The sequence below is a fragment of the Hylaeus volcanicus genome, chromosome 4 (assembly GCF_026283585.1).
Source record: "Hylaeus volcanicus isolate JK05 chromosome 4, UHH_iyHylVolc1.0_haploid, whole genome shotgun sequence".
NCBI lineage: Eukaryota > Metazoa > Arthropoda > Insecta > Hymenoptera > Colletidae > Hylaeus > Hylaeus volcanicus.
The window spans coordinates 4,957,845-4,977,526 of NC_071979.1; the positions used below are offsets into that span (position 1 = coordinate 4,957,845).

General features: G+C 41.6%; 1 protein-coding gene across 1 annotated transcript in view; it reads left to right on the top strand.

Annotated features, from left to right (window-relative positions):
* The window catches only part of LOC128874883 (uncharacterized), a 256,873-nt gene that overhangs the window by 215,938 nt on the left and 21,253 nt on the right, over positions 1–19,682 (top strand). The window contains exons 5-6 of the mRNA XM_054120014.1: positions 9,762–10,666; positions 12,144–13,743. Coding sequence (XP_053975989.1) covers positions 9,762–10,666; positions 12,144–13,743 — 2,505 coding nt within the window. The remainder of the gene's footprint in view (positions 1–9,761; positions 10,667–12,143; positions 13,744–19,682) is intronic.

The following is a 19,682-nucleotide window of genomic DNA, read 5'->3' on the forward strand; positions in this document are numbered from 1 at the left end:
TTGCTTCTATTGTATTCTTTTTATTTTGTTTAGATAAGGTTAAACATATTCTATAACTTACCCAGATGCCACGTGCACAAATATGCATAATATGTCTTCGCAGTTACTAATTTCACGTGCAACACATGGATACAGTGTTTCTATAACGCTGTAGATGTTACTTTACTTGGTTTGCTTCAACGCGGTGGTATAAAAAAATTTCAATCGAGCCATGATTGAATCATACTCCTTGGTATAGCTTCATCGAGCGTAGGCGTCTCTTTAAATTAAACCAGTAATCAAGAAAGATTGTATCCGGGGTGTCACCGTCAAAGATTCACGTGTCTCTGCAATCAGGGGATGCTTCAATCATCTCGTAATGGAATCTTCATTCCCACACTGGTGTTTGTGCCAGTCTAAGGAAAGGAAAGTTAACTCGCTTTCAAAGCGAACCTCTTACCTTGTTTCTCAATTTATTCTTTCTTTGTGCTAGTTTCGTATTTGTCTTCGTAACCTTGACTCGTTAGGAGCTACTTTTTGCATGAGAAAAACGCGCCCTCGAGGAGACCAGAGATTCGTATCTTGAAAGAACCCTTGGTAAGATCGATGTCCCCGATATCGAAATCGAGTGAGCTGTAATCGAATTTTATCGATGACCGATAACATTGTTGGATGTTAAATTCCACGTGTATCGCGCTTAACCTCATGAATTGAGTGGAGATGCGAAGGATAACTATTTCTCTAACACTTCGGTATCAATTTTTTTTTTCAGTTTCGTAGCAGACAACAAAGTTTACTATTTGTTGTTTTTCACAGATAATTTCATGTAACTACTGTAGTTTACCAGAAATATTTGCTCGAGATATTGATATATTAAAGTATCGACTTTCATGAAAAACGCAGATTGCTTTGACACTTGTGTTTACAATTAAATGTGCTTTATGGTATGATTGGAGGAAGATCATAGGTATAGTTTTCTCTTTTTAAAGAAATGGTAAGTTTTACTACAGAGTGGCACAGAATCAACTTCTACGCCTGGTACCATAGAAAAATATACTTAATACACCGAAAAGCTCCGAAATATACTTTAAAATACACACAGTTTCAGGCAATATCGAGCAACGAAGCTAGAACTGGATAGAAATTGACAGAACAACTAACGCAAAAGTCTACGAATGATTAGAAGAACGAACGCAGCCACGGAAGCCTTACATTTCCAGGCCTATTAGGCTCGGCGTATAAGTTAACCCGATCGTTCGATGACCCTTGGCACGGCTGACACATTTCAGCCGCGGGATTCGTCCAATCCCGAGGCCGTAGCCATGAATTCTAGTATACCGGAACCAATAACCGAGATTGGCTTTCGTTTCGTCGCGGCGTAGACCCGTGTAATCTTTCGCAGCCACCTAAGAAGCCCCGAAGATCCTCGTGAAGGTGGCTGGGTGATTTCGTTTAAGGCCCTCCTCATAGTGCTCCTTCCCTTTTCCTTCCTGTTTCTTTCACAGACGATACAATCCCACGACCCACATACTCCATAGAAACCGAGCCCACCTCGGTTATGTTACGAGGACAATATCTAATAAAAAGCAGAGCGAAGTGGCTACCACGATGGCGAGGTTTGCTCTTTTATAAAGCTTTCGTAGGAATTTTTCCCGTCATTGCCTTCTCCCCTTCCGAATAACAGGGGAAACGGTAGATCGTATGAGTGACAGTTCGGAGATTTTTACGGGCCTGATCCCAGGCATTTTATTCCTGGATTATCGCGTCGTTCTCGACGCGTTGCTAGTGGACTGTTTTGCTGCACGGCAAAGTCCTTTATCGAATATTTTCATATTGCGAATACAATAGACGTACATCCGTGAATCAGAAAATTGAACAAAGTTAAAATTGTGTCTCGAGACTCTTGAAGATTGGTTAATTCAACATTTCTCGTAGTATTTCATTTCTTAAACTTGCCAAATTCACGAATCCTATCCAGATTTAATTTCATTAGCGCCTCACATGTGTAATTAATTTTTGTAGTACCTTAATGAAAAGTCCTGTGCCTTCGTTCTAGGATAGAAATTTATTTTCAGCTCGTCTTCCCTTATTATTTTTAATTAAAACGGAGGAACCAGTTTTTGGACGAAGGAACAAATAAGCAAACAAAAAAGAATTTATTCCTTAAAAATTAATTATTACATTTCTATCCCTATGAACACTATGACGTACGATGCATTGAACATACTATTTGGCCAAAGCCTACGAAGCAATCAACAACTTTCATCGTATACTAATCGACCAATTGTCCACTGCGCTGCTTCGAACGAGACCGATCGTTGTACAAGTCTCATAAACGAGTTCCAATACACAATTTCCATGAGTTCGAGGCATTAATCTCCGATGACCTTGACTCCTGCTCGTCAGAAATTGCAATCTCTAACCTCGTTATCCCTGGAGATTAACCGATTCCGTCGCGCTGCTTTTAGACGCGAACGCTAGACCACTGTCGAACACTGTTCGATTTCGAACCTCGGTTTTCGTAAATAGCTCGCTAAATATTCGGTAAGCGCAATTCAGCATGAACAGGCACGCTGCGCGAGTTGCGTAACAACGCGCTGTTATCTGTAGTGATTGCCAGCCAGGGGGTTCGTCGCTCGGAGGCCCTAATAGATTCATTAGGGGTAGACAGTACACCCCCTTCGAGTGCATCGCGAACCCTAACTGTACGCGTGTACACTCTATTTCTACGGTACACGTCCCTTCAATCAGTCGCTTCGTCGCTCGCTCGCTTCGTGTATTCATATTCCGTTCATAGTAGCATGCTATGCAACGGGGCGCCCCCATTCGTCCGCTCATTCACGAATCCTCGCTTCCTCCGAGTTGCTATCAGCAGTTTGAACTTCGCATAGTGGCGAGATACCCGTGATAGCTCGTGGAACCGGTGACGTAGGTTGTCCCACTTCGAGCAACTCATAAATATCGATGACTGAGAGACGATTCGTGTATGGAATAGGATAGGTTCCCTGGCATTGTCTATTACAGCTTGGATATTCACCTGGATACAGGTGATAGTTCAACATGTAATCCTACGAATTTATATATGGTCTATGATGTCGTGGCAATTTTGATAATTTGGAGAAAAAATGTTTGAAATAATAGGTTTCACTCGGCTATAAATTGCGATGGAATAAATTTTTAAATATACGCTATTTTGTTTAAAAGTGAAGATCACCTCATTACCGAAGTGGTACACGTACTACCACGATCTGAATGACGTGGTAAATAAATGTGGAGATACACTTGTAGAAAATTAATAATTTCTTTATTTTGAAAGAGGTGTATGCAAATGAGATTATAAACGCTTACAGTTTGTAGACTATAATCTACTCTTAAATATTATTTCTTACAACTCGACAATTATGGCATAGTATGTCGTTGTAACATAGTAGAAATCATATTACTCACAGAGAGATACAGACTCAATGGATGCAAATCCGAAATAAGTAGAAATGACGAATAATGGTCAGACACATCAGACAAGTCGTACTCAAGTACGCGAGTACCACAAGAAAAATATATTATTGGATAAAGTCAAGGTAGCCTAGACATTTTATATAAAAATTTGGACATTTTTGACATGTTCTATTCTGTCGAGGTGTCCTGTCGGCGATTGTGCGAAAAACTCGCCTAACATTTTATGAATTTTTAGTATCTTTTCTGTATTCCAAATATTGTTCCACTTTTTCTTAATGCAATCGTGCAAGTGTTTTTTTAACATCTTGCACAATTCGTTTTCACTCTATTCCACTCTATTCGTAAACACTCTATTTTATTCTAGAAAATTATATAACGAGTTTCAGTTATGCCTAAACAAGTATCGTGTTACGAATTGCTTTCTTTTCGCAATAGAATGTGCTTGACGATCTTTATAGCTAAACCGCTCTCCCTCGCAGACTCAATAAGCTAGTCGTTAGTCGCGTACCTTGGTGGCTTATGTGTTTACGCACACGCCAGATTCGCAGGACGCAATATATCACTCTCTAAGCACTCACGCGACCACTCACCGACTCACGCACCGCGTTATCTACAGGTTTTGGTCGGACGGTCGTCTAGCTCGCACGTACACCAGGTTTCGAGCGATATATCAGCCAGCGCAGCCCGGACACCCCTGGTCGCTACTCGTTTACTTCATAACTCATTCGGTCATTCAGCGAGTCACCCCGTTACTTCTCTCCCGTGTCCCTTTTCCACGGGGTCCGCTGTTTTGCGGATACCTCGGAAATCTGATTATCGATCGGTAATCAATATCGGCGCAATTTGGCCTTACGCCAGGATACCGTGTACGTGTATGTCAACCGTGTGCGCGTCCTTCGATCTGACCAGGGGGGATGATTGAAAATGGTGCACGTGCGACCCTGCTAATCGCGCTCTGAGCGACTTCGAACGACCATCTGATGGCGTCCGTGGCTTTCCTGTAAATATTTCGCCATTCTTTTATCTCTACCCCTTGCGTAACTTTATTACAGTTTCATCTTAGTTTCAAAGTTAGTTTCAAATTTTCGATAGAAATAATTTTGATTGTATTTCAAGTAGACAGGTTAGCTTGGAAACGTTTATGTACGTATTTTTCATTTGATGTCTATAAATATTTGTCGAAGTAAACAATCGTTACTTCCTGATAAACTCAATACCAAAAGTCAATATCAAGGGTTTTACAGGAGTGATAAAGTGGCCGGGAATAAAACCCCGGTCCTCGAAGGCACTTTCAGAATTAAGTACTCTGGCTGTTATTTTTCGGCAGTTCGACAGAAACAGTTGGAGCGAACAAGCGCAAGATAAAGTCCTGGGACATTACGTGTATTGCAAACCTTTTTTTAAATATATCAAGCTGCCTTTTTATTGAACTTGTTTCATTCAAGATACAACCCCAACAATGTTAATAGTAGAGCAGCACTCCGTGATTTATAGAGATCCTGGATCATCACCGTTGTTTCGACGGAAATTTGATGGCTAGGTTTCGATAACAATGACCAACGATTTGCAGGAAATTCGGTGACAGTATCTACTTCTGCATAGAAGACACTTGCCTAATGGTTCTCGTGTCATGAAATGTAACATTGACGCTCATCAATTCATAAGACACTAATTTTCGACAACTTCCGAAATGGAATAATCGATAACGATAACAATGGAGCCATGAGCTATGACAGTGACAATCCCCTAGTCGTGGAATCATATTATGACGACCCTCCGCCTGTTACAATGATGGAGACGCCATTAGTGATTAACACGATCCGCTGATTTTAGGTTTCGTACAGATACGAGTGATTCGATATCTAATTTTGTATAGTACTAGAAAGCTTTCAGTTTGCAAATTCGCAGAGAAGCAGAGTCAATGGATGCAAACCGCCAAATAAGTAGAAATGGCGAATAATGGCCAGACACGTCAGACAAGTTAATTCAAAATTAATTCTTTTGTGAACAAAGTTCCATACGAAAACATTTTGTCTTTTATTTTCGATTAATTTTATAGTGTAAAATGACTGTATGTGCTACAGTTAATCTACAGGGTGTCCCAAAAATGTTGGAGGTCCTTGAAAGGGGTGGTTCGGGGAGTATATTGAAACAACTTTCTCCATAGCGAAAATTTGGTTTCAAATCACCCCCCCGAACCATCCTTTTCAAGGACCTCTAACATTTTTGGGACACCCTGTATAATTCTCATTGCTTTGTTAAGAAAAAACACTTTTCTCATCGTTACTTGTAATAATTTTATCAACGATCGTAAACAAAACCTAATTGATAGAATAATGACCGCATAATGTATACGAAATAATACATTTCATGTAAATTTTTTTTTTCTATTCAATTTGTATCAGCTGTATCATTATTTGCTCTGTAAATAATTCCACAATCTCTGTAGGCGATAACATCCACGTCATCCGAGTACTAAGATTATTTCTATAGATCGGTTTACGAGTGTAGACAGGCAAAATGATTTTTTCAATTTTATCGTACTTTCCCGAATATGAAAAGTCGTTCGCGAGCAACGTTTCCAACGACATTGCGAAAACCCCCAGAGCGATATCGGCTTTTTTGGGCAGTATGCATGCGAAACGAACGTTAGCGCCGTTGACACGGAAACATGATGGATGTTTTGGGCGTGCGCCATTTCAACAATGCATCAATTCGTCGTACATATCGAACGGTTAGGTCCGCAAGGCGAATGGGTGGTTGGAACTCGAGGACGCTTCATCGTTCCTAAACAAATGTAATTTCCAACGGAACATTGGCAAAAGTCGGAGTAAATAAATCAACTGGTACACTTTATCTCTATATTTTTGCGGTATTTTTGTTCTTGTAATTTAGATGCCCTCTTATCAAAATTCGTTCGTTAATTTCATGCCTGTATATAAATGGAATAAGAAATGTTGTATATTCAATGTGTCTGATTTGTGAACAATTTAATATTATTGCAAGAAACAAAGGTAAATGGAAAATAATTTGGACTGGTGATTAAAGAACACGAGGCGACGTCAATTCTATTTCTCTTCTACAATTTTCGATGATGAGTTTACATTCAAGAACTTATTATAGAGGATTTCCTGCAAAACGTGGTATCAACACGTAAAATTCTAATTTTGCATGAAAAAAGTACACCAAAATGTAGAACACAATTTCTTTCCATGATGCTTTACTTTGGAGAAAATTAATTCTGAAATGCTACATGTACGCTTGTCACTTGGATTACGTGTCTGGCCATATCTCGCTATTTCTACTTGCGCGACAAAATTTTGCATGAAAAAATACACCAAAAATGTGGAACACAATTTTTTTCCATGATGCTTTGTTTAGAAGAAAATTAATTTTAGAAATACTACAGGCATGCTTGCCACTTGGATTACGCGTCTGACCATATCTCGCTATTTCTACTTGCGTTGGGAGTTTGTACATCTTAACGTTCCAACGCGACATCTGCTTTAAGGGAAATGGATATAAGTGTAGTATTCTATCTACAGCAACAATTATAAACTATTAACCGTGACTAAATATAATTACATCCATATTTAAAAGAGTCAAAAATACTCACTGCTCGTGCTTGTAGTTTATCGTTTCGCGAAGAATTATCGCCTGGGTGCTGGCAGTACATTTCGTCTGCCACCGTTTATAAAAGAATACGAATATCTTTGCATACATCCTCGGTCTTCTTCGTCGCTTATATCTACAGCTGGAACGTGCCGGAAATAGCGGAAAGGAAAAATGAAAAGGAATTGTCCGCGACCCGTCCGCAATTTCGTGAAAGTGGCGGCACGTGTTATAATTTCCGGGATTCATTGTTCAGGAATTAATTTCTCATTTCGCGTTTCACGGTTCAGCCGAGGCCTTTTATATTCGTATGGCGAGGACCAACTTTCGACGGTCTGGTGATAATGAAACCGCGTCGAAATGTGTAATAAGTTGATTCGCTATGCTCAGCGCAAATTCATACAGACGAGTATGTACCTTCGTCTTTCGTATATGTAACTAGATTTTCTGTATCAACATCAGTCTCAATTCTGTATTAACACAGTTTCACGTTCTCGTTCTCTCGTTACCGATGTTGGGAAACTTTATTTAATCATTTCCGTACTGTTTGGGAGAACGTCTCTTCGAAATGATCGTATCGTATGCAATGCAATTTTCTGATTACGCATAGAATTTCTTCTTTTGGATATTGTGGGACATTTCCATATAGTTTAACAGCTAAAGACAAACTGACCTACTCAACTACTTCTTTAGACAAACTGACCTACTCAACTACTTCTTTAGACAAACTGACCTACTCAACTACTTCTTTAGACAAACTGACCTACTCAACTACTTCTTTAGACAAACTGAAGTGTTCATTTTCAAAAAATACATTTTTTACTGTCCAGTGTCGTAGTAAAATACATTGTATTATGCTAGTGTCCAAACTACACCACGCGCGATTAAATATTAATACCTTTATTCTCGCCTGATACCAGCTTGCCTGTAATCCACATTGTAGCAACCCTGTTCAGAGATTTAACGAGGCCTCTTCTCTACTCTCTATTAACTCTATCCTGCTTGTAGTCGACATTGTATCAACCCTCTTCAAGCACTCGACGATGCCTACTCTCCTCTCTCTATTAATTCTATCTCGCTCCGAGTCCACGTTGTATTAGCCCTCTTCAGGGATTCAACGAAGCCAGCGACACAAGAGATCAGACGGGATTCTGATAATAATTTTTTGCCTCCATTGGAAAAGTTTTTTCCGTATATCCGTGAAGGCGGTACCTGTCAGACGCAGCTTCTGGCGTGGTTTATGGTGTGCCTCTTGCACTTACCACCCTAGCAAGGAGGAGCGAGGAAGGATTTCGCTAGAGCCCTCCGGCCGAGCATAATGCTCCCATTATCTCCAGTCCTTTCGTCTCTACCGCGTGCGTACGTTCGGCTGGCTAACGTACCGGGTGTCCGCGTAATTTCTGGCTTCATCGCAGTACAACCCGGCCTCGTTTTACCTCCGATGCTCGTGACGGGATCGTAAACTAGGGTGGGGTTGGCGTTAGGCGACGCCGGAACGAGCCAAAGTGCGCGAAAGAAACGACAAGGATGGAGGGACGGTGAAGAGACCGTGTCAGGGTAGGCAGGCCAGAAACCATTACGGTAATATCTCGTGGACCGAGGAAGTGATTTTTAAGGAGAGGAGGCTGCCATTTCACGGCAATTTCGTTCTCCCCATAAGCATTTTTGCTCTCGTTTCTTCGGCGCCTGAGTAGCCGAAGCCACCGACGCTTCTATAACGGAACGATTATGAAAATTTCGCGTCATTTTGGCGATTTCATTTTCGTCCACGTGGGACTCTGCCAGGTCTCTTTTATACATTACTGTCACGGCTTCGAACTCAACCTTCGAGGGAACGGGGAGGAAGGGTCGGGATCTGCTCCCATTTTGTCGATGCTGAGCGTCGCTGGGTAGCATCGCGAGTGATCGGTAGGATTATTGTAAACCTGTTACAGTAAGGCAGTGAGCATCCTTCTCTCAGAACCTACCGAGTCAGTTTGTAATCCCATAACTTAAAGATTTAACATTCAGGAACGATGTATTCTGTTTCACGCGTTATTTATTTTGTGTTATGTCTGTAATGTGAACCTAGCAAAACAATCTCTATCCAAAAGAACAATTACAAATTAGACACCAAACATACGCAGACAGTATTTTCGTAACATGTATTTTCGGCTGAACTGTACTTTGGGGGACTAAAAATGATTGACTTTGTTTTTATATCATTTAGTAGCTTTTGATGCCTAAATCACACAAACGGAAGGTTTAATGTTTGAAATCCAACGGTTTGAAAGTTATTCGTATCTAAAGTTGAGCACTTTTGGTGTACTTCGCAAGTTAATGCGACACCATATTGGCTTTTACCGCTGCTCTGTTGGTAAATTAGGAAGGGAATGTCATTTCTCCAATCACTTGTTCTAAACAGATGTTCGTAAATAGCGTTCGTAGCTGAACAATACATTTGTAAGTAACAACAAAATGGTAGAACATGTTACGAAAATACTGTCCGAGTAAGTTTGCAATGTCCTCGTGCATATTGGGTGGGCTTTGCCACCCGACGAAGAAAAAGCCAATAATTTGTAGCGCGTCGAAGTAAAGTTTAACCCTTTGACAAATTTTAAAACCATTCTCCTATCAATGAAACCAGTAAAGAAGCGCTGCATCCATGAAGCTTATCCTCGTTACCTGAATTCGTTACACGAAACCATAGCACGTGCGTTCGTTTCTTGTTGCAGACCCCTCGGCATCGGGATCGTCCTGCGAGAATGACGAAGAGGGTCGCCAGGCGGACATCAGGAAACGCAAGAACAGCGTGTACGCGACTTCCTCGTCGCGAACTCGCTCTGTAGACAGGGATAAGGAGATAACGTCCATCGACGGTTCTGTAATCGGATGCGTAGCCCTGGTGCACCTCGCCGATCAATCACCGACAGAGTCCAATCAACCGGTACGTCATCCGTCACCCTATTACTACGGCGACCTGTTCAAGGTGCCCGAGCAGATCAGCAAAACGCAACCGAACAAATACAGGAAAAGCGTGAGTCTCGACGTCCCGGGTGAACGATCGAGGACACCCGGTATACCGAAGAGGAACTCGGTGGCAGGTGATGGGGGTACCTATTCGTCTCAGCAACAGCAGCAACAGCTGTCGCAGCCGCAACATTATCAAAGCCAGGATCTAGTGAGCCCCACGTCGGGGAGCGAGCATGCTGTCCCAGCCAGGAACGAGATCCTCTCGTCGTGCATCATCACCGAGTGGGATCATACCCTCATGCCTCCGCATAGGCTGTTGAGTCATGACCTGCCTACCACGGTTTGTACCTGCGTCGCATCGCCAGACGAAGAGGAGGATGAGCTAGATGAACGTCAGCCGCAGTTAACGCGGCACCAAGTGCGCAAGCTACGACGTACACGGAGGATAGATCCGCAACCGATACTCGTCGAGGACGAGGACGACGTGGAGGGAGAGGACGAAGGTGAGGAAGAGGAGGAGGAGGACGTGGAGGTGGAGGAAGACGAGGAAGAAATGGCTAGGCAACGTCACCTCTACGAGACGGCCTTCGACTGCAAAGTCAATCGGTCCGACGACGACCTCGATGACCTCGATCGGGTCACGAATCATCCGGTGTTGCACTCGCAGGTTAGTGATTCGAATTCTTATTCCTAATCGCTACGACAAAATCTCTTATTAGTAGGTTCCGGATCTTTATGCGTTTATAGGAAATTTGACCGTGCAAGAACCTACACAATGAAAACAATATGCGAGAATATAAAAAAGATTGAAAGTAAAGTTCATGTTACAATATTCGCAGAATTAAATAAATTCCCATTTAGGTTCAATTTTTGTAGGTACGTTTTTATTTTGCATAAATATCCGCGGTCTATTTATTACGTTTCACGTTTTTCTTTTTCGTTTTCAAATCCATGTAACAATATCGTACATGTTTCATTGTTTTTAAATACATGGACAAATTATTCTTATCGATATTATTATCTGAGAAATGTTCTGTTAATATCATCAGTACTCGTCTTAGAATGTCACGATATTACGAAAGTTGGATTGTTGGGTGCTGACTCAGGATTTAATGGAAAGTAATTGAAGTCTGATACAGCTAAAAATGTTACGAATTTTCGGGCTGAAAATTACGTATCTCCCGCTACCGAGCACAAATTAGACTTTAATTGCGGTTAAACCGTACACTTGGTTGTTACGCGCTGATCGAATTGCATTTTCACGATGAATAAGTAGAATTTAATATGGTAGAATATGAATTCCAAGCGATTACGTCATAATGTTAAGTTGAGTAGTAAATAATATTCGATTGTTTTCACCAATTTCACTCGCGCATTATTTATACCAACTAGTTTCAATCTCAATAATGAAATCGCCATTATCAATGGGAACATGTATCTATTTTGTAGCTTATGTAGAAGTAACAATATCATTAGAATAAAAATCAGAAAATTTTTGATCGAAAGAGTTTCGTATGAATTCGTGAATCTAGTCGTTGTCTGGATAGTGCTTCCCATTCGATTCCATTTTTACCTGAAAATGATATCGATGCAAGACCTGACTCCCAGACGGTGTACAACCGAAGGGGTTATTCTTGGATATTACAACCTGCGCGATAAAGTTACTCTCGTCGTTTACCCACCCATTTACCGAACAGTGTAATAACAGTTTCAACGCTTAAAAATACGTTTCTCCGTTGCGTTAACCCCTTGACCTACACGCTATCTCTCGATTGCTCAGGCCATAGTAGACATTAATGACTACATCAATGACACTCGTCATTGTAGGGCAAAAAGCTAACACGTTGACTGCCAAACTGATACTCTTGACTGTAACTTGACTGTAAACTTTCTACTGTAATTAAATCTTCTTCATAGATTACCAGAAACTATATAATCAACAATTATTGTGATGTTTGTGTTTGTAACCTCATCGAAATTCAAATATTGCATTCTCTTTGACATCACATTTTCTTTGACATTTAATTTCCAGAACTAATGTTTTTAGTTCTTCAGTGAAAAGCACTGTCACACATATATGGGACACCGCGCGTTTCTCGCAAGTACTCGGTCCAGCCCTAACCCCACGCCGTATTAAATTGCAGGTGAGGAGCAACAGCGCGATACCGGTAAGCAGAACGAGTTCGTCGACGGACACGTCGAAGCAGCAGCAATCGCAGCAGGTCCTTTACCCTGGACAGTCCCACAGCAGCAAAGATCGACGCAAAGTCGTACTTCTCCGCCCAAAACCGATTCCGAGCCGTCTTCAGCAGCAGCAACAGCAACAACAGCAATCAGACAATATTTCTACTCTGTCCCAAGATATCGAATCCCTCCAGATCAATTCAAGCGACGAGAAGAACGGGTCTCCGCGGCTACCGGCCAGAGGCTACACTCCGTCGCCTCCATCCACGGCACCGTTGCCAGCAAAGTTCCACGGGAATCGTGATCACTTATTGCTGAATATACGCAGCACGCCGAATCTACCCTCCCAACCGGACCATCCGCGCCTGAAAGACTTGAGACTACCCGTGAAGTCGTTGCTCAGGGCCAAGGACTCGCCGCAGAGCAGCGAGGGCAGCATACTGGAGATCAAAAGCAGACCAAAGAATTTTGCTCAAGAGAACGTGGAGTCCACCCAGGGTCGACGGTTCGACAAGGAACTGATCCTGGAGTTCAAGGGCAGGCCGAAGGAGGAGAGGCAACGACCGCGAAGTCTGATCCGCGAGAGCAAGCCTATCATGGAGTTCAAAGGCAGGCCCCACGAGGCTGAGAGCGACCTGCTGCGACCGCGTCGCGACGTAGGCCTTCTGGAATTCAAATTGCGGACCAGCAGACGCCGACCAGGGTACTCCAGCACGGAGAGCATGGCTACCAGCAGCAGCGGCGGTAGCATGGAGTCTCTACGGAGCAGCACCAGCGAGGGCAACAGATCCACCAGCAGCTCCGAGAGCCGCCATAGCACCAGCCTCAGCTCTCACAGCTCCGACAGCGGTAGCACCAACTGCTACCACCGTCACCATCAACAACCCTCTATGACCGGTTTCTTGACTCACCACGCCAACAAGCTCCACATACTCTCGCCCATTTCCGACAAGTCGTCCCAGGAGCCGGCCTCGGAGACCTCCGATAACAATCGCAACAACAACTCGCAGAAAGCTTCGCCGGAAGAGAACCTCACCATGGAGAACAACGTGACCGCGTCCAACATCGCCAACACGAACACGGCGAACACTAACACGAACACGAACTCGGTGACGTCGCCCATGGACACGTCGTTCAAGAAGAGGCGCACGCCGCAGAACAAGAATCTCATCAATCTGGCCCTGCAATCCTCGTCGTCTGGCGACGCGGAGATCCAAGGGTCCGACAGCGGAATCTCGATCGAGTCGCGGGCGGGGATCAAGTGCAAGCCGTTCGGTTTCCACTTGTTGAAGCCGCAGCTGGATAACATCAATCTTGTCGACAACGAGCCCGAGCTATCCGATCTCCCGTTCGACATGCCGAAGCTGCGAAGGAGGCGATTGCTTATGCAACAGGACGCCACGACTTCTGGCAGCGCGACCAGCGTCGATTTAAGAGACCTGCCGTTCGACATGCCCAAGCTCCGGAGAAGACTCAGATGCATGCAGAGCACGGAATCGAGCGGCTCCCAGGCATCTTCCAGTCTCTCTGTGAGAGACGTGGAGCCACCGGCACTGTTCGGTAAGTCTATGCATTTATTTGATTGTTTGATTGACCGTTTCGAATCGGTTGCGGAAATCGGACGGGTGAAACCTATTCGGTTGGCTTCTTTTAGACGGAACTAGAGCTGTGATCTTTGCGACTCTTAAATCTACGAAGCCTGGATCTTGAAGCTCCTCTATTCAAGGTCAACTTGTCTATTGTTTTTGTTATTTGAGGGTTCGGAGACAGTGTTATGTCACGATTTACGAAGAAAGTCTATGTACTAGATTTCTTATAGAAATATATTTTTTTCCAGTTTGCAAGACCGCTTTCTATTTTTTAATCGACTTCGAAAAAGGAGGTTACTCAATTCAACATATATATTTATTTTTTTTTTGTATGTGTAATTTTGCGTTGTTTATATGTATAAGTCTTGATCGGTTTAGGATGAATCAACAATTAGATTGCGATGATTAGGTCTTAACCACACTCTTGTGGCCACTTTCGAATATTTTTAATTTAGTTTATTTCTTTAATGTATAGTTGTATGCATTCCCTGGTTATCTAATTATATTTCATATGGTTATGTTGTCTCTTTTTACTAACCCTAACATGAAATTATACATGAAAAATGGTATAAATACTTCGAGTACGGAAATATTATTTGAAGGAACAAATATTGCAGGAAAAAAAAATATTTCAGGTAGAAATTGTATAATAGTAGATACTCTTAGACTTTAATTGGTACGTACAACAATTAGGAGAAGTTTCATGAATATCTCCAAATATTTCGAAGCAATCACGTTATATGTACACGAATTTGCTCTCCGATAACCTATAAAAATATTATAGCAAAAATACATATATTTACATAGACGATAAGGAACACCGACAACCTTATAATTTAAACACGAAGTAACCCTAAATAAAATTAGTCTAATCGCAAAATTCACTCTTATGAAATACGTAGCATTTACCTGAAATTTGTATCAGTGTTAAAGATACAGTATTCCAGGCGTCCAAGTTAAATAAAACCCCCTCTATAGTGCATTTGAACTCTTGTCACCCTTCCTGCCGACTTGAAACAGAACCGAAGACTTGAAACAGTACCGCGTACATTAAACTCGTACATCGAGAAAATGGCACTCAAAATTTATTGTTCGACGTTAGAGGTTCCAAAGGGAGGTTCCAAAGGGACGCCGCCCTCCCTTGATTGAGCGTCTAGCCATTAAAACGTTAAAAAGCGTCCTTTCGCCATCTCCAGGTAAACTGAGTACTTATCAAGGCTAGGGGACACCGTAATTCGATGCTGATCGTTATGAACCTTCCAGACAGCGGCTAATATAGTTAAGCTTCACTTAGCGCCCGCATCCCCCTGACTAAATATTTAATGTTACCAACACATGCTCACTGCTACGTAACGTAGGCGCGAAATTTTTGTATTTCTGTTCGATGTCCAACGAAAAATTACTACGTTAAAATTCAAACTTTACTGGTATCATTTCTCCTCTGAAAATATACGATAAAACAAACATATTTATTGCAAATAATAATAGAAACATGTCTCTGGAAAAGTACAGTCTTTGGAAAGAAGTGTCGTTGTAAATCCTGCCATAACTCTCCAAAAATGTATGCAACGTTGCATATTTGTAATAAAGAATAAAACGCAAAGTCGCGTCTAGATCAACGCGTTGGCTGCCAAGTTAGAACTCGCGAAAATTGTTGCAGAGTTAAAATTATGTCTCGGGACTATTGAAGATCAGATAAGTTAACATTTGTCGTAGTATAGAATTTTTTAATGTCTCCAAATTCACGAATCCTATCTAGCTTTACTTTTTATTATTGCCTCGCCTTTGGAATTTTTGTAGTTCCTTAACGAAGAGTCCTGTCAACCATTTTTGGTTGTCGTGACGACCAATATTCTTAAAATCACAAACTGTAGAACAATATATACAGAGTCTTCGATAAAAACAATAAATAATCGTCTCCAAGGGTTCACCATTAACGAAAGTAGCAACAATTGAGGTCGATCTTCGCAAAAACAGTGGCCCAATAACACTCATCACCTGGGTTGAAAGACGTGAAAGAAACCTTAACGTCCTCCTAACGACGTTTTTCGAAGGAAGGGGTCCAGGATTAGGGATCTACGAAGACTTATGCGTCATCGATCACCGATCGCCCGTGATTCTCGAATCTGGCCGCGATTTACGGACTACACGCCGCGTTCGGAATTAGTCGGCCGATTAAGCTTCTACGCCATCCTCTACACCCTCGATGCGGGTAAGCAACGCCGTGCTACAGTTACTCCGGGTTTCGTCGTCCAACCTGATGGGAGTTTAAACGCGTGCTGTCTACCCTTCGGGGACTGAAATTGCGAAAGCTCTAACGCGAAAGCTTCGAGAGAGCATCGTGGCTACGTACGCAGCCTGCAGGCGAAATCCGCATTGCATAGCGTCGATCAAGGGGATAATAAATACCAGCTCAAGGGTCTTTGGTAATGTAGGCACGCTGGGGTACGACGGAGATGAGCAGGATTGGAATTTTACTCCAATAATTTATTAATCACAAATGGAACCTCGATTAAGGGGAGAGTCGTTTTTCTCTTAGCTACGAATATCGATTTTCGAGGTAATGTTTGGAAATTATTTAGAGAAAGTCTGTTTTATGTTGAAATATGCAACTTTGACCATATATTTACTTAGATTTCCTGTATATACAGGGTGCGGCCGAATAACATGTACTAACGGGCACGAGATGGTTCGTTATGCAAAAATAACAACAAAATATGGAATAGAATTTGTTCATTCAAAGTTTAGTTTTTGAGAAAATCGAGTTTGAAAATCCTGTTCGCACGTACGCTGTTACGGTTGAGTTACGGTTCGTCGAGCATCGTATAACGCGTATCGTGTTTATAAACAATGTCTACCCAGCATGTAAAAGTTACCGAGTTCAAGAAAAAATACACAGAAGACGTTCAATGAACAACAGTTTCTTTGATCAATTACGCAACTTAGCCGAGACAGCATACGTACGATTAGGATTTTCAAATTCAATCTTCTGAAAAACTAAGCTTTAAATAAAAACATTTATTGCATGTTTTGTTCTTATTTTGTTCATAAGGAACTACCTCGTTCCCGTTAGTACACATTATTCGGCCGCACTCTGTGTATGAATTTTTGTGGAATTTTAAGGATACTTTTTTATATTTATTATTATTATCATTCAGGAGAGCAATGGAATTTTCTTTTTAATTGAATTGGACACAGAATTTGAGAGTAAAAGTCTGGCATAAAAATCCTCCAAGCATAGTTTCGAGATTCTCCCATAGGGGATGGATATAAACAAATCGAATGGTTCGATTCAACGAATGTATCTGTAAACGCGTGAATGACGAGGCAATCGTGTGTCGTGTAGTAGCATTTCCGGTTTCACGATAACGAACGCTGATCGATGCTCGTACGTGGACTATTCGAACCTGTGTTCTCCATATCTCTTACATTTGATAGCGCACTTGCCGTATTTCATAGCGGAGATTCTATTCACCTCAATCGAGGGTTAATGTATAGAGTATCGAGCCGTTTGCATAAATGAACATTTTTTGGTTTATCAGTCCTGGAAAACTGGGTTAATGAACCGAACCACATAGTTTGCAAACACTACGAATTCGTTCGAAAGCTATCCATCGATGCTGATTTTCTAGTATCTAAAACAAGACAAAATGCTGAAAAGATACTTCATGAAAGCGATGTGAATAGCTCATCCTTTGAAATTTTTAAATCGTGGCAATTCACTTGATAGTTAAACTAATTTATTAACTATTATCATTTAACTATTAACTATGTATTATAATTTAGTAATTTACCTTGAATTATGCATGTGAACGAACAGGTTTGCTTCGAATTAAAAACATACACATGCGTTCTATAATATTAATTATATTTCTTCACACTACAAAACAATTATAAACCAATCTCGATTTTTAGACCACAAAACTAAATTTCAGACGCTGGAAATTGTTAGTGTTTCCTGTCTTTAGGTATTCGTTCTTTTTCGTATTGCTCCCTCGATCGTTAATCCTCTTGGAAATCGTCGTTTTTGGGCGATCGGTGATCCGTCAGCAAACTCATTAGATTCGCCGGAACAAGAAACAAATATACCGATCGATCATCCGTGCTTAGGCTTTTCCTGCGCGCCGTAAGTAATTGTCGGCATCTTGGCGTGGAAAAAAAAGTACGGTGATTTTCGGGAATCTGTTCTCGATCACGTGCTAACGCGCGTTTCCCTCCTCTTGCACACTCGCTGCGTTCAAAATGTAATTTACGGCTCCAAATCGGCCGACATCCATCAAGCAGGAAAAAAGTGACGGCTCCTCGATTCCTTCGCAGCTGACTGCGATCATCGGAATCGAGAAAATACCCGAGGATATTTGCGCCTGTAATGGAAACGAAGGGATCAAGCACGTGGTCATAGACTTATATATATATAACAAATTGAATAAATGATGAAATCGTATAATAATACAGTACTGGTAATAATAGCGCATGGCAGAGTGAAAGTTGCGTACAAAATAACGCGAGTAAAATCGTATGGGGTTGTAAAATACTTGTTTAGATATCTGAGTACATTTATTAAATAGGAATAGACGTATACTAACCAATATATTTATGTTCCTGGTTGAGTTATCAACAAGTATGAAACTATTTGCAATTTTTCAACGTTTTACATTTGTCAAATGTGATTCCACAACTTCCTGATTTTTCAAAGATCAAATTAATAATTTGTAAATCGATTTTTGTCGAATTAAAATTTCAAAAACGTATACAGAAAACTGTGTCCACGTTCTAGATCCTGCAGCGTGGTTACATCCACCTTAATCGAGCAGCTTCTCTTTAACCTGACCTTCCGTGACAACGATGCTCCTTCATCGATATCGGTAACCTTCGTAGAGTTATTGCGTAACATTTATGGATTGTAAACTATCCATGCGTTTAGGCCTGCATAATGCAACAAACGAGCGACGAGAAGATGAATTCACGCAAGGAAGGAAGGCATCCTGTGAGCAACTGTTTTGCAACTTCAAAGATAGAAACTATCAATCTATATTTATGACTGTTTCACACATTATCACATATAGAATAGTATACAATTTTGATTTTTGACATAAATATGTCTAAAGATTCATATAAGCTGGAATATCATTACGGTAAATTAAATGCTTCATAAATTACGTCATGTAATACGACGTGACTCCTGTTTGGAACTTCTGTAACGAAATGGCTCCGAGTCCAAAGGATTAAGCTGAAACCGCGATATCTCTGACCGCGTGGAACATGCGCGTGTCGTATTCCAACCGTTCATCTTCGTACAAACGGAAGCGTAAATGCGAGTATATTCACACACACACACACACACAGGACACGTTCTCTGTTTCGTATTCCGATGGCGGTGTGTGGACACGCGCCCTGTCATCGAGAAGATACCAGGGAACATATTGGAAATATCGGAAATATTACGCCCTACTTGCGACGCGCCATCCCCCAACGGATCGGCTCTTGTAAACGTCAATGGCGACCCTTTCGTTAAGCGGCTCCTGTCAAAGATGCGCTTTTTGCGGCGAGTAAAAATAGCCCCGACTGAATCAATGAACGATCGTCGCGTTGCAACGTCGACTGCTGGTGAACTGGCTCCGATTTGGCGCGGTTTGTGACATAACTTACCAGCAGTTGACGTCGGCAGACGTTACATCACCGTTGGGTCATTCCGTGTCAAGTCGGACGTCTTTTGGGAGTACTCGGCTGTTTTCTTCGGCTGCGCTTAGTACTAGTGCTTGTGGTGGGCTATTTATGTAAATAAACGATCTTATTTCTTAGAAATTGATGTTATCCTCTCGACTAAAAAGTTTTTCATCATTGTCCATCACGGAGGACATTTCATTCACATCGAAGAATTCTTCACTTAAAGAAAAATGACACTTTTAA